The 16,745-nt window shown below is 29.4% G+C and overlaps 1 protein-coding gene across 1 annotated transcript in view; it reads left to right on the top strand.

The window, feature by feature from the left end:
- The window catches only part of Faf2 (Fas-associated factor 2), a 59,857-nt gene that overhangs the window by 2,911 nt on the left and 40,201 nt on the right, over positions 1-16,745 (top strand). The window contains exon 2 of the mRNA XM_075381613.1: positions 10,234-10,436. Coding sequence (XP_075237728.1) covers positions 10,234-10,436 — 203 coding nt within the window. The remainder of the gene's footprint in view (positions 1-10,233; positions 10,437-16,745) is intronic.

Here is a 16,745-nt window from a genome sequence, read left to right on the forward strand (position 1 = left end):
ATATACAGTTAGATATGATTCATACTTTTGATGATGGAGTAATAAAATAATTTTTGAGCCATAATTACAATTTCAAAATGTTTACATTGTTGCTGACCAACACCCTATGAATATGTTAACACATCTTTTAATAAAATTCATTCTCTGTTTGTGCAGTTTTTAAATTCATCTAGAATTAATTAAAGTGTTAGGATTAATTTTGGTTTTAAAAATGTACTTCAAGATCTTAGAAAATATTTTTTGCCTGACCTCTGTTTACCACTGTAATCCTGATGCTTGTATTACTTTATGCACCAAAGTGATTGCCAGTATATCTTAACAACAACCTTTCACTGTAAATGTATTGTAAATTAACTAAAAGAGTAAATTTTGCGATTTCTGTTAAAATGTATTATAAAATATTTCTTATTTTGTATTGTAATACAGTGAAACTTCTCATTTTACATGTATCATATTTCTTGAAAAACTACTTCTTATAAATCATTTATAAATATCTTACTTAAAACTTCAGACTGCAAACATTTATGAATTATATAAAATTATTTGAAGTGAAAAATTTATTTTCTTGTATTCTGTTTGATTATCATTGAACAGAATTTTATTTTTAACCACTCCTAACATGTGGTTTATAAGCCTTATCCAAATATAGAAAGTATATAAACCAACTTATAATTCGTAGGCTGTAATTCTCATTTAATTATTTACATTAGTCAGAAAATGAACTATTATTCTTAATTTAATTCTTCAAATATCTTCTTTAGACCAATTAATTGCTATAGCTCATTCAGTTTAGTTTCAGCTTCCATGAGTCCATTAGCATGTTATATTTTTCTAGTATATGATGTTTAAAATTGTAAAATCTCAAAAGCTGGCAACAAACAATACTGGAAATTCAGTAAAAAGTTATTCAAGACACTGGAAAGATTTATCATAGCAATTTTTTTTTTACAAAACTGCAGTTATAAAATGCAAATGTGACTAATTAAAAAAAAAAATCCTGAACAAATGGTTTCATAATGAAAATAAAGAGGTAATATATGCTAACATTTGAAAATATTTCATAAATTTATGAAATAATTGGTATGGTTCAGTAGTACACATCCATTTAGAGGTTTATTTGTTAGTGGACTGATTTTTTTAAGATGATGTGTTGTTATATTTTTAAATTATTTAATATGTTACTATTAATAAATCTTTCTGTAATTGATGATTTAGATTTGTTTTCTTATACTTTATTAATATCGTATCGGAAGCATATAAAAATTATTAAAATAGGCAATACTATTAACTTACTTGAAACTAAATCTAAATTAAATTAAAAAAAAAGACATCAAAAATTTCATTGGAAGGTTTAAATCAAACAAAAATTATAATAATAGTAAGTTAGTATTATAGTAAATTATTATAATAATACTTACCTCAAGAAGTTCCTTCTATATGCACTTGGTTGTATAAAGATGACACCCAAGCAAATGATTTTTAATCTATATATTGCCACAGTCACGTGCAACACAGTGAAATCCCACTTCTGCAAGTTTGTCCTGTATCTTGTGACAACTGAGCACAGCCTATTCAGTGATCTCCAAGTTTCCACCCCTCATTGTGTTCAGGGAGAAGTTCTTCACTAGGTGTTTTTCCATCCTTTGAGATGTGCACTCCTTGCATGCCACAAGGTAAGTCTTGCTTGCTTGAATGTTCCAAGTTCCTGAGTGGTCATCAGGAAACTCATTCGTGAACTAAGCTGGTTCATAGCCATAAAAAGGGTAAACTTGGGATGTTGAAGTCTTTAACTTCTTACGAACTGCTACTTTGCATCAGATATCAGGTGGTGCAATGCCAGACAAACAATACAGTTTCTCCGGAGGTGTAGGTCATAAGCAGCTTGTGATGATGTGGCATGTTTCATTCAATGCCACATCAGCTTCTTTAGCATGGTAAGATTGGTCCCATACTGGACAGACACACTCTGCAGTCGATTATCATAGCGTTAAGGCTGAGGTTATCACTGTATCTGGCTGTGTTCCCCAGGTTCTATGTTATTCCTTGCAGTCACTTTGTTCTTGGTGTTCAGACAATGTTTCTTGTATGTGAGAGTGTGGTCCAAGGTGACACCGAGATACCTTGAAGTTCCACAGTGCACCAGCTGGATTCTTTCCCATGTGATGTTCAGACTTCTGCTCTCTGTCTGTTCTTCAGGTGGAAGATACAGGTCTGGGTTTTGGCAGGATTTGACTTGAGCTGGTTTTCCTTATAGTTGGTTGCAAGATCTTTCAGTCCTTACTTAATGTTACTTCTGATTCCTCTTGAAACTATCAGCATGAGCAGTGAATGCACTGCTAATTTTTCACATTTATTAGTAATTTAACAAAGTTGTACTCCAAACCAAAAAAAAAAACTTTTTTTGACACCAAATTTTGTGTTTTATGTCACATATCTTAAAAACTACTGCGGTTACAGTTCTAGGACCTATTTCATCCTATTTCCTAGATCAAATTACATAAGAAAAACGACAAACTTTACTCCTTGATCTGGGTTTCAAAAATTACAGTAGAGCTTCCTTTTATTACAAGAGATGAAATCCAGGTGAAACCTTCTACTAGTGGTAACTCAAAAGCAAAGCACACTTATGTTTATATGAAGTTTTTTCATTATTTTCACAAGCAGAACATGTCCTGAAAGTTTCTCACTTTCTTCATGCGACATCGGAACATGTAGTATGTTACATTTAATTAATAGTTCCAAATAAAATTTTAAGGTGTAATGTTTTTAAAACTTCATAGCAGAAGAATAACAACAACCTTTATGCACATAGTTTTTATTGATAAAAGGTAGGGTACTAACTTCCTTAGGAGCAGAAGTAATTCGTTTACTTTATATGGAAACTACATATGAGCTAAGCTCAGATCTTGGCTCCAGCATACACTCACATACTTAAAGATTTCATTACATTGTAATATAAAAACATTAGATTATTTTTTTTATTTATGTTTTCAGAATAAATACGTGAATGTGAATTAGAGAAACTGGGATCTCTTTACAAAGATATAAAAAAATTAAAATGTGTAGAAGTGATTATTCAAGTTATAATTTATTTAGTTTATCTACAGGAGAGGAAATTTACCAAAATTAGTTTTATATTAAAAAAAAATAAGTTTGAACTAATTTCATTTTTCAATTTATTAATGTAAATATTGTAAAAAATATACCTTAGCTTAAACATAGTTTACTATGCATAGATGAACAACAGCTGTTTCAACTAGATGTACTTTAAGGTTCTGGAAAAAGGCAGAAAATCTGAAGAGTGGTTGTTCCATGTATAATCACACCTATTTGATACCATTCAGTGTAACAGACCAGTATAATAATGGGAGGAATCCAGAAAAGGGCAAAAAGGAACCTTTTTAATAAAGCTAGTAGTTCTGTCAACAACAATCATCCTTTGTAATACTGCCTGCTGACACATCTAAACAGATGTTTCGTGAGAAGAGTTGCCGGACCCAGAATAGAAATGCACGGGAAAATGAAAGGGCTCGTTCGATCGTTCTCACACTCAACTGTGGTCTGGTCCTGCAGGTCAAGAGGATAGGAATGTAAATACTTCAGGGAAGACAAGTTAAAATCAGTTCTGCAAGAGAGTTCTAAGCGAGAGGAGTTATTGTGAGTTTGAAGCTAGAGTATTCTGCGAGGAGGTCAATGAAGGAGCAAATTTCTAGTGTGTACAAGTTCAGCGTGATTAAGGTGATGTCACAAATAATTCCAGTACATGCAAACAAGAAGTGATTCAGTGGGTTGCTTTTAGACTATAAGTGAAAGAGATAATGTACTAAATTTCATTCAGAAATTGTTAGGGTAGTTTTATTAATGAACAGCAAAGGTATTTGCAGTAGAAGAACTTTATACTCTATTGTACTATTGTTGTTAATACATAAGTAGTGATTAAAAGTATTAAGATTAGCGGTCGTGTTAATGTTTAATGTACATTAATGTCATATTAATGAGTTGAACTTTAAATCCTGTTTTGTATGTAATCACTGTTTTTTATTATTATTAATGTTGTGGATGTGATTACTATGATAATCATTTGTTTATTATTGACAATTATTATTATTGTTTTCTGTTGTCATTATTGTTATTATTCTGATTATTATTGTGAGTTATTTATTATTTTTGTTTATTATTATTAAGTTCTTAAACTAATAAATTGTAATTATATAAATATTTTCAATTGTCAATCTCAATATCTTAATCAAGCCGTGAACACATGACAGAATTTTTGTTTCAACCATCCCTTTACTCAGCAAGCAGTATGAATTAAATTTAGATGAGTATTTGCATCAATTATTGTTGTACAATTGGTAACGCGTAATTGCTTAAATATTTTTCATACAATTCAACAAAAATTGAGTTTATGATATCTCATTTAATGTTCTAAAAATTTCTTGAAAGGTTTTTTGTACGTTGATGATTTTCAGTTATTTCTTGAATATTATCATGGCTTTAGGGATATGTCCAATTTTGCTGACTCTTTTGTCCATAACTGATAAAAATTGATATATAAAAAAATATTATCTTTTTTTTTTAATTTTGATCTTCCAAAAGATTTGCATGAACAAAACTAATCGGCATTATTTATCTTTTGGGTGAAGCATCTGTACAAATTTTATCTTATGTAGGCACATTTCTTCCTATTGAAATATTCAGTGTTGTGAATTTTTGAAATTTATCCTTGAATGGTGCACTAAAAACCAAATCATCCCACTGTTGCAACATCTTGTTTCAATCGTTGATGTCACAGTCAGTCTGCCACGTTTTCTTTCTTTTGCTGTCCCAAACTCAAAGTATTCAACTACAGTTTGCACAGTTTTACATCATAGCTGAGGTCTATCTATATAAATGAAACATTACTCCAGATCTGCTATAATTGTTTCCATTGTGAAACCTTAAGTGATCATTTCTATATTCTTGAGTAGTATCATTATCTTTTTTTTTGAAAAAGATTATATTATTAACACTAATGATAGAATAATTTTGGAAAAATTGTATAAAAGATTTCAAGTTATTTCAAGTGATATTTTTTTACTTTTTTTTTTAAATCTTGTTATTTTATTATCTTCTGCAAAATTATTACTGTAATATGAAAGTTCATAAAACATTGCCTTCTTACTTTTCCTCACAGATACCACTACAGCCCAATAAAGCACAATTATTTTTTTAAATATAATAAGTTAATCTTTTTACTACCAATATAAAAAATAAGAAAAAGATAATCCTTATGTGTTAAATGGAATTATAAAATGAAAGCAATGAAACCGAGATGTACAGATTAAATTGACCGGAAAAGAAACTTAATTTAAGATAACAAGCAAAAGAAAGAGTAGTGTTAATTAAACTTACCATTGGATTTCAATGTTAATTGATACCCTGTACTTAAATATTTAAATATATAAATAAATATGTAAATTTATTAATAAGCAAACTATTTTTTAAATTTAGTTTTTGTAAAGAAATTTCAAGTTCTCTAAGTTACATTTGCCTGTGAAATAACAAAAACTGTTGTAGATAGAATACATAAATTAAAATAGGAATTGTAAAATGATAGATTAAAAAAGATAGATTAAATTTAATAATATGATAAAACAGTAGAATCCAACTTAGACTTAAAATTACTAATAAGTCGTATCACTGTCAGTTACACGGTCTTGTTTTATTTTTGCTGTTGACTAAAACATGATTGCAGTATTACATTTAAAAAAATGCCCTGTACTCCACTTGAGTAGCACCAAAGTACCACCTGGTACTCCACCTGAGGCAAAACTCTCTCCATAGGCAGTTTTAAATGTAAAATAATGGCATTGTAAGTGAAATGAGTATGTGCAGAGCCTAAGTTGCAAAATTACTTATAATAACACATTCTGAAGTTTGAGCCAGATTTGATGATAGAAAACTCATTTATACATGTTTGTTTGTACGACTTCAATGAATGAATGTATGTATGTATGTAAAATCCTTTAGAAGCATCTGGAAATTAGTGCAAGTTAAATATTTTTCTTTCGATGTATTGCTTTTCACCCACCATATTTTTAATTATTCTTTATAATGCAATTTATTTTTTATCATTCATTCTTAAATATGAATATCACGAGTATGTGATTAATTACCACTTGTAATTAAATGATGCTGCATGTAATTAAATGACACTTTAAAAAAAAAGTTATGTGAAAGAATGTTGGTTGTTTAACATATGATTGGATGTATTGCTTAAATTATTGACTGTCTGGAATAAAATTGCTATTAAAATAAAGAACTTTGAAAGAATAATTTCTTTCAAATTGATGTAATTAACACATTTACTTAGGAAAATATCATAACAGCAAAATACATTTAAAAACAAAATGATATTGTTAAAAGATGCCAGATCCCTGTTGGGAGTTGAACCTGAGACTGTCTGATCTAAAAGCCTTTGTGTGTACATGTATTTCAATTGGCAATTGGCCAGTCACAAATTGTCAGGTTAATATAAAGGATACTTTTAAATATATTTAATTTTTTTTCCCTCTTAATTTTGTAATTTGTTAAAGTAGTTGTATAATCTTGATTTCATTGATCATTTCCTTTTTTTACATCATAACATTGTGTTCAAAATCTTTTCATAATTTTTGTCGTCTTTATGTTAATAAAGATGTGACAAGGTTATGCAGAAAAAGAACAGTGAATGTCTATTTTTATAACAGAAAAGTATTTTTACTTTTTAGAATTTTTCTCAGTGTTGCATTTCTATTTTTGTCTGGTTGTTATTACTGCTACTAAATTAAGGATTTTATGAATAGAAAAAAAATCAAAAGTTTTTCATTTTTCACGATACATCATTAACTTGATATAAAATGATATAAAGTTTTTGTTCTATTTATTGAAAATGGTTGTATTTATGCTTTTCTAGAATTAGTTAACAATCTGAGATGTTACAATTTTTTGTAACCTGCTTAACTGTATAAATGTTAGCATTTTTACATTATATTTTCTAGTACACACAGATGCACAGAGAGAAAGAGATGTATATTATTGCTACCCAGGCTTTGTGTTGTAAATGATAGTAGGGTTGGGTGGATCAGTCCTGGCTTTAAGCTGATAACCAAGTATACAAATTACATTTTGCTGTTTAGTTATGTAATTCTCATTTAGTTTATATTATCTGTGTGCCTCTTTATATTAAGTATGGTATTGGGAATTTTTAGATTGTAGATGTGCTGATGAGTCGTTATATTTGTTGGTGTAGCTTACTTTTAAAAGGTTTATAGTCTTAATTGAAACAAAATTACTCATGTTTACATAAAACAAATATCAGAAAATATTCATTCATATACATTTTCCCTGAATAATATAATTTTTCCCTATTAATGATAGTTTTTAAACTATAAATAATTGAAAAATTTATGTGGAGAATAGTTTGAGAAAAAACTAGATTAAAAAGATTCAAGCGAAAACTAGATACAAGATATAACTATTGGATTGTGGTATTTCAATGAACTCGAAGAGAACTAAATAATGAAAAATAGAAATTGATTATGTAAAAAGAATTGTACAACAAACTGAATACAAGTTATAAAATACATTAACTGAAAAAAATCACATGTTGAAGAAGAGGTTTTGAAATAACAGGTGAAATTTAGTTAAATGTTGTACTTTTTCATTTTTTTAATTAATCTGTTTTGTATAATTCCTACTAATAGTAAAGAAAAACTGTTAATATTTTATCATTTTTATGGTTGATTATGTAGAACTTACAGAAATGACATTTGTTTGGTTTAAAACAGGAAAGGTTTTGACATAAGTTGCTGGATGTTCATATAATCTAATGTATAGTACAAGTAATGTTGTATATGTACAGTTTTTTACAGTGCATCTAACAAAAAATGATATTCTAATTGAAAAAAACGTAAAATATAAAAAATAAACATAAAGAAAGAGAAAATAAAATAAATAATTCAAAAAAAGAAAATTTTAGTCTAAAATCATGTGTTTTTCCAGTATACCAATTAAATAGTCATGTTAACATACAAGGCATATTAAATTTTAATTATTTGGGACGGAAAACATTGCACATACTGGAAATAAAATATTACCACTTTATAATATCTATAGTATTGTCATCTCTTTGGCTCCCTCAAAAACCCATAACAAGTTTTTAAAATGTAAAGGTGGGCTGTCAAATCATTATCTAGCGCCCATAAATATGATTTATATAGCCCAATATTTATAAAATTAAATATTTTAACTTTACCTTATGTTTGTATTTTTAAATACATAAAAGTTTTCAAAAAGATTAGTCACTTATTCGTGAAAAATAATAATATCTACTCAGATAGTGAAAGTTTTTTTATGACTCAATGTAATACTTTGACTTTGAGTTAGGGCTTAGTAAGCATCTTTTACCATTTTTAATAAATTATCAAACCATTTAAAAAATCTTTGTGCAAATTAATTTAAAATACATTTAAAAGATCTTCTTTTACAGAAACAATATGACTTTCTCCGTGAGGTTTTAAATAATATTAATTGAAACATTTAAAAAAAATTCTAAATTTCCTAATTCATTCTGTATGTACATAAATATGTTGCTCAAACAATTTTCAACAATGCCTGCATTGTGAATTGTGAATTATTTTGTAGATATTTTTTATATTTAATTGTATTAAAATTTACCTTATCATTATTTCATGTTTTTATATTTAAGTAGTTATTGTGAACTTTAATCATATCTAACTTTTATTTTACAATTTACGTTTTTATAGTTATAGTGTTAACCTATAATGATGTATAAAGCATCAATCAGAATAAAAGATTTATTTATTTAAGAAAGGTATTTATACTTCATTATAGTAATTAAATTTACTGCATAATGATCCAATATTTTTTTAAATTCATCTTTCTCATTAATTTTTATTAAATGAGGGTGATTTTTTTAAAGTAAAAATCATTTTGTTATAAACTGATAATAATTTATTGCAATTAAAAATCCTTGCACATGAAAGTATGTCTTAAGCTATTTTTCAATAAAATCCCTGTTGATATGCAACCATTTTTGGGATAGGATTCATGGTCCATGATCTGCGTGTTGGAGAATTCTGTTTCATGTTTTGTGAACCAGCTGGTGACAGTTTGGTTGATGTCATCATCAGTCTGAATATGTTTTCTGCTCAACGGTTCCTTTAATTTCAGTGAAAGTCAGATGGCACCAGATCAAGATTGTGTGGAGGATGATCCAACACCTTCCATAAGAATTTTTTCAATTGTTTTGATGTGTTTTGGGCAATGCAAGGATGCATACTGTCATAAAGCAGACATATTCCTTTGAAAATAAGTCATGCTATCAGTTCTGTATATCATTTCATAACCTTTCTAACATTTTGAAGCACCTTTCTCTGTTGATAGTTTCTTCTCAAAGCTGGTAAACAGTCTAAAGAATTCCTTTTTGGTCCCAAAAACCATTGCCATGACCCATGACCCATTGCCATTTTGGTGTTGATAAATTTCAACTGGGCAAAGGCTTATGTTTTAAAGAACAAATCCCCAAACACACCTCACAATTTGCGGAGGATTGACAATTGATGTGATTAATGAATTACTATTGAAAAAATATTGTCATGAGCAATGAAGAGTTTTTTTTTTAACCTGCAGGACCACTGTTAGTCATTGCTTCAGAGGATAAGATGAATGATAATTTTTGTAGCGTGTGAAAATGCCATGCCTGTCTGGGATTCAAACCTGAGACCTCCAGATGAAAGGTCAAGAAGCTACCACTCGCACCACGTAGGCCGACAATGAAGAGTTTAAAATTCTTGAACAAATTGTATTCAAAGGTGTCAGCTTGTTTTATTAATACAATCAAGGAGTTTTTACTTTAAAAATGACTCTTATGTCTTGACTTAAGATAGTTATAAGAATTTTTAAGTTGTATTTATGACTTATCCTTTAGTATCCCTATCAGATGTGTTTCTTAACTATACAGGATACCTAGTTACAGCAGCTGGCTTTGTATTAGATGAAGAAGGTTTATACCACCGCTTGGAATTTGATCTGGACCTCTTGAATGAGAGGACAATGTGCTAACCTCTTTGCCAGTCCTTAAACATTCATTTAGAAAACTTTGAGTTAAATTACCAATTTTAAATAATAATCAAATCAAGTTCACTTTTAAAAACTAATAAGTTTTCATTTGGTGTTTTTTTTTTCCAGGATCTTACAGGCATAGATAATATGACAATTTGTAAAGATGTTTTGCAGAGGCATTCATGGGATTTAGAAGTTGCTGTTCAGGATCAATTAAACATTCGTGAGGGTAGACCAACTGTTTTTGCCACAGAAAGTGCCCCTCCTCCAGTTTTTAGTGATCCTGCTAACCAACAAGTATTCTTGGCTCCCCCAACTGGATATAATCGGTCAGTTATAATATTTTTTGTTACTTGATTTTTACAAAAGAATTATAAAATATTACGCTGCTCCTGCATTGAAATGATGTAATTTTAAAATCTGAACAAATCATAAATTCCAGGTCTAGAATTACTATGACAAAAGATTCAGTTGAAAACTAAACTATAGTATATTTTGGTAAATATACTTAAACTGATAGAGGAATCCAGAAAGTTTAAAAATGCAAACAATAATGAAGGCAGAAATTTGTATCGATAAGTAATAAATAAAATGAATAGGAAGTGTAAGGTAAGAAAGGAAAAATGGTTGAAAGAAAAATGTAATGAAGATATTATTATTTTTTAGGTTATAGCTACATTGCATAATTATTGTTCATTCATTTAACTTCTGTTGCCAGCATTCACTTATCTGAATTTTCTTTTCTTTGTAGTCTTTTATATTACTGTCATTTGTTAGCTCTTCCTTCTCTCTTTAATCAAGATTTCCATTTACATCCTCAATATGAACTCATTTTTGTTTCACTTTCTCAAACTTTTCCCCATATTTTTCTCTACCGCAGTGTTTCTCAACCTGGGGGTCACAAAATTAGCCTACAACTTAACATGTAAACAATAATGAAATCATCATTTTATGAGAAAAAAATAATTTATTTTATGCATTTGATTTTCATTAAAAGGTTTCTCCATACGTGGATTTATGTTGTAAACCCACAAAAGCAAATTGTTTTCAAGTGATAATGGACGATTACTATATTTAATTTTTAGCATGTCTTTCCATAGATGAAAAACACTTTTCACAGAGGTAAGATGTGGAAAAAGGGATTAATATTTTTAATATTTCTATGACTAAATTTCCATATTCACTTGAATGAGCAAGCCAAAATGAATCTAAATTTTTAGATGTAAATTGTAGTTGTAACGTTTTATCAGTGGACATTTAATGAGCTGATCGTGAATCTCAACTGGTAATTTAGCAGCTGCAACAACATTTCCACTTAATGGATTCACTACCCATCTCTTCAGGAAATCATTTTTATCTTCTGAGATATACTCTGCCAACTGAATCTTTAGCTCACACAAATGCATCTTCATGATATCCAAACTGTGGTGAATAATTAATAGTATCTTCTTCATCCAAATTTTTCTCAGTATAATCAAAAGTGAGTAGAAACATAAAATTTTTGCTTTGGAGGTGAATAATTCAGATATCAAGCCTCTTAATGAAAGGATGAACTTTGCCTGTCATTAATAAAATATTTTTATCATGACCCTGTGAATTCACATTCAAGTCGTTAAATTTGAAAATACATCGGCTAAATAAGCCAACAGCAAGAATAATGTACTCATTATTCTGTAAAAACATTGAAAATGATGTTTGTTTATCCTGGAAAAATATTATTAATTCATCTCGCTATTCCAATAAGTGGGTTGGTTTTGGTTTGCTTGACATTTCTCTCGCCACCACCCCATTTGCTCACCCTAAAGCATAAGACCTACCCAGAAACATCCGTGGTATCTTATACAATGATAACGACATTTTGAACCGGATGTTTCTGTTTTTGCATAGTACTAGGGTACTGCAAAAAATTTAATATTATCATATATATTTTTATGCTAGAAGAGTTTTTGATAATTTTTTTCTTTTCCCCCCAAAATTTTTCAATTTTGATTTTTTTGGTTCTACGTCTTTAATTTTATTATCCGAGTAGGGAGCCTTTTGCACTCCCTATCAGAATTAGTTAAGCTTTATATAGTTTCCTCTTTCTATTATTTTAGCTTTTATATTTTAAAGATTCTGTCTGCGATATTAATTTTGAGTTTTATTTCACTTTTTTAACTTTTGTTTTAATACATTTTTTATTATATAATTTATATTAATTTTAAACCTTATTTAGTTTTAATATTTTAGTGTTATTTTACCTTTTTATTAAAGAAAATTCCGGGCGATGATAACGCATAGATGTTTTTGCCCCCAAACAAAAAAAAAATAGACCTAATATCTGTGCTACAAATGGCTACTGTGCCTCGAAACAGTTAAGCGACCAGTGTCGTAACTAGCTCCTAGAGCCAACCTAAAAGTGTGAGCAGAATAAGCGTGGTACCATACACCACTCGCTTGTGTGTCCCACCGTCCACTTGTCATGTATCACTAAAATGGGTAACCCACCAATAAGTGGGTTAACAATTTTCCCCGCAATAACCATCTGACTTCTGTATGGAAAACTAGACATTTTTTTCGTTTCACCCATTTCTCCACTTAGTTTAGCAAACAGCTATTTCTGTAAAGGTTGACTTTTAATAAAATTAACCATTTTACAGCTTTACAAAGAATTTGTTTGAGATTTTCCGGCATATTTTTTTGTGGCAAGAGCAAGTCTGTGATGAAGCAGTGCATCCATTCTGCCCTTGGTATAAGATGGTTTTTTAATTTTTTCAGAAATCTACTGTTCTTTCCTGTTACTGCTTTTGAAACATCGCTACATACTGCAATACATTTTGTCCACCATGTTTTAAAGTTTTTAGTAGTTTTATAAAAAAACATCTAAAAGACATTGTCCTGTTGCATGACCAGGTATTGTTTTGAAAAACTACACTTTTTTTTTATCGATCTGTTCCTATCACATTCATATCAAACAAACATAAGTATTAGGAACATTTGCCACATCTGTTGATTAATCAAATTAAATACTAAAAAATTCACTTGAACTCGCTTGCTGAACTATCAGATCACAAACATTGGCAGCCATGTCATTGATCTGCCTTGAGACTGTGTTCTGCGATTGTATTGGGTTTGGACAGCTTAGCTAACTCTCAATGCTATGAGATAACGTGCTTCAAGGGTATTTTTATCTGTATGGTTTGATTTGGAAATAGAAGCTTGCTGGTTTCTCAAAGTATGTAATTTTCTTTCAAAAAATTTCTAGGGTTTGCTTTTATGAACCAGATGTTTAGTTTCCAAATGTTGAATTAATTTTTATGGCTTCATGTTTTCATCAGAGAGGACTTGAAAGCAAACTATTCACTGTGGCTTTCTATCCAATGAAGTGAAACCATAATTTAAATAACTGTCATTGTACTGTGTTGTCTTTCTACCAATCAATTCACAGATGTAGATAGCTCACATCATTTTTTTCACAAATTTATCCATTTTGCAAATGAATCTGAAAAAAAAACAGTTACACTGTTTGACTGCACACTAAAAAACCAAAACTTCAATTATTATTTTTAATAAAACTATGCTTTTAAATATTTAAATAAAGACACCAGATGCATGCTTTGCGTTTGGAACTAAACTGACATTCTGCAATCCTTTACGCCTTTTATACTGCTGAGAGCTTAACATGTATGCATGTTTGAATGTGATGCTTTCACAGTGAATATTATCCAAGCAGGCCAAATTACAAGGAGGACGTACACATTAAGTTGGAACTTGTAAATTGATCATTTTGTACTTTATACTTGCATGTTCCCACTCATCACTATAAACACAGCTAAATAGTTTTAAGTAGGTGTTATTTTTATTGGGTTGGGGTTGGGGGATTGTGAAATGTTCATTATATATATTATTTTTTGGAGGTCATGGAGCTAAAACAGATTGAGAATCACTGCTCTACCTCATTTTATTTTTCCTTCAACCATTCTTTCTTTCTTACCTGACCCTTCCTAAACATTTTATTTATTATTTATCGATATAATTTTCTGCCTTCATTATTATTTCCATTTTTTAACTTTCTAGATTCCTCTATCAGTTTTAGTATATTTGTCAAAACCATTATCTACGGTTTTCTACCAATAAATTGTTATTAATAGGTTGGTTATTAATCTTGTACTTAACATTTCTTTTCCTGCTCTATTTTCTTTTAACTTTTCCATTTATTTTCAAGTAAATCTTCTGTGATAGTATTTCTAGGAATGGAATCTATGATTTGTTCAGATTTTAAATTTACATCATTCTCTTTGGTTGTTTCCCTACCCTTTTCTTATTTTTTTTCTTTAATAACTAAAACTTTAACCTACACTTCTTCATTACTAAATTGTGGTCAGAATCAATGACTACTCCTGGATATATTTTGCAGTGAATAATTTTGTTCCATAGTGTTTATCTTATCTTTATATAATCTATCGAATATCTTCTTATATCTACTAGCCTTATTTGTTCATATCTTATTCTTTTATAAATAGGATGTTTGCAGTCAATACGTTATACTTAGTACAAAATTCTAAACATTTAATTTTCTTTCTCAACCCTTCTACTATGGCATTCAATTATCCTGTTGCTATTAAATTATCATCTCGTTTTACATATTTGATTAGATATCATCATTTTGTGTATCATTTCTATGTGTTCATTTATATCAAAGAAGGTCGGCATGTATACTTGTTATTGAAATAGGCTTAGGCTTTAAACCTATCTCAACTAAAATAATCCTTTTACTATGTTGCTTGTAATATTACCTTTTCCTATATTCATTCTTATTCATTATTACTTCTCTTGCATTTCTATTTTTTGGCTTGTATTAATTATCCTATTACTTCCTGACTAACTTTGTTCATCTTTACATTTCACATCTTTAATTCCTGTTATGTATAGCGGTAGCTATCCATTTTATGTTTAAAATTATCTGGTTTACCACTTACATTTAAATATTCCAAACTCTGATTTGAAGAAAGTTATGTTCTTTTTATATTTTCTGATGATCTCTTCAGTAATTCTCATCCTGAGATATTAGGAATCTATTTTATCTTTGGAATATTTTACCCAAGAGGAAACTATTAAATTAATTTAAAGAAAAACTAAAAGGAATGAGGAAAAATAGATGTGTATTTTTTCATTTCTTTCAGCTGTGTATTGTTCAAAGCCTGAAATGCATTAATTTCAGCACATTGGAGATGTGCTGCGAGTATATCTCACTGTTCAAGTTTCACTCCCATGAACATGCTGTGAGCATAGGTTGCACTTCAATATTAGCAGTATTTGGAGTGATGTTATACGGAATGTATTCGCCTTTTGCTTGTTGCATAGTTCTAATACACCATAGCTGTAGTCTTCTACTACATATTATAACAATAGATGGCGTTAGTATGCCGAAAAATACAATTTTTGTTATAGTTGTTCTGACATCTTTTATTCCTTGGATCGCTTACTTACTTAATTTTGTGTTGTGTTCTCTACTGGCATATTATCATTTCATCGCATTATTAATGTTAATGAAATTGTCTCGCAACCATCTTTCTGCAGTGGATTATATGAAATTTTACATAATATTCTGATTCTGAATTCAAAGTAACCAATGATTTTGAAACCAGTGAGGAACTTGAAGAAGATAATGAAGGTGAGTTATGTATATTTTATTGGTTATATTTACTTTGTTTTACTTTACTGTTTTAATTACTAATTTAATTTAGGAAAATTAGCTTTTTCTTTCCAAGTAAAATGCCTTAATTTTTTTAATTCTTTTTATGTTTATGGAAATAGAAAAAAAAGCTTTCTCTAGCCTAGATTTTAATTATATTCTAAAAATATTTTCACAAAAAATAAACATATTTTAGTGGAAATATTTATTTTACTACCACTTAATGAAGCAATTGGTGTCTTTCTTGTTTCAGAAGATGCTGCTCCAGCACCTGTATCTCCAGAAATTCAGCCTTCAGTACAGTCAATAATTCAGCCTCTAGTGTATCCAGTAAATCAACCACAGTTTCAAATTTAGAATATTCAATGGTCTGACACCCCAGTTCAACATCCTTCCAATAAGCCAGTTTTTGAAGGAAATTCTTTCACTGCTCTTCTTGATGAAAATTCAACACCAATGGACTGATTCTCTGTTTTTATGGTGATATAGTAAGGCACATAAAATGTGAAACCTACAGATATGCAACCACCAAAATTGCTGAACTAAATTGTACAAATCAACTAAAACCCTAAAGAATGTGGTTGAAATGGAGTGCTGCTGCAATTAAAGATTTGTATAAATATTTTTTCCATCATATTTCACATCTGTATACTACATAAGAGTGATATAAAAAAATATTGGAGTCAGAGGGCCTTCATTCTAGCCTTTCATCTAAAATAATGACCAGACACAGATTCTATTCAATCTTAGGGTTGCTTCATTTGAACAATAATTATTATTATATTTCTAGTGGGGACCAAATCATGATCTACCCTTCAAAATACGACCTTATATCAATTTTTTATTAGAAAAAGTTTAAAGATTCCCTTACACCTGGGGAAAATCTGACAGTTGATAAAGGGATCTGTAGTGTAGAGGAAGGTGTATATGAAAAATTAGCCAGAAGAATAAAAATGTGTATATC

Source organism: Lycorma delicatula, chromosome 1, assembly GCF_047948215.1.
Source record: "Lycorma delicatula isolate Av1 chromosome 1, ASM4794821v1, whole genome shotgun sequence".
NCBI classification, from domain to species: Eukaryota; Metazoa; Arthropoda; class Insecta; order Hemiptera; family Fulgoridae; genus Lycorma; species Lycorma delicatula.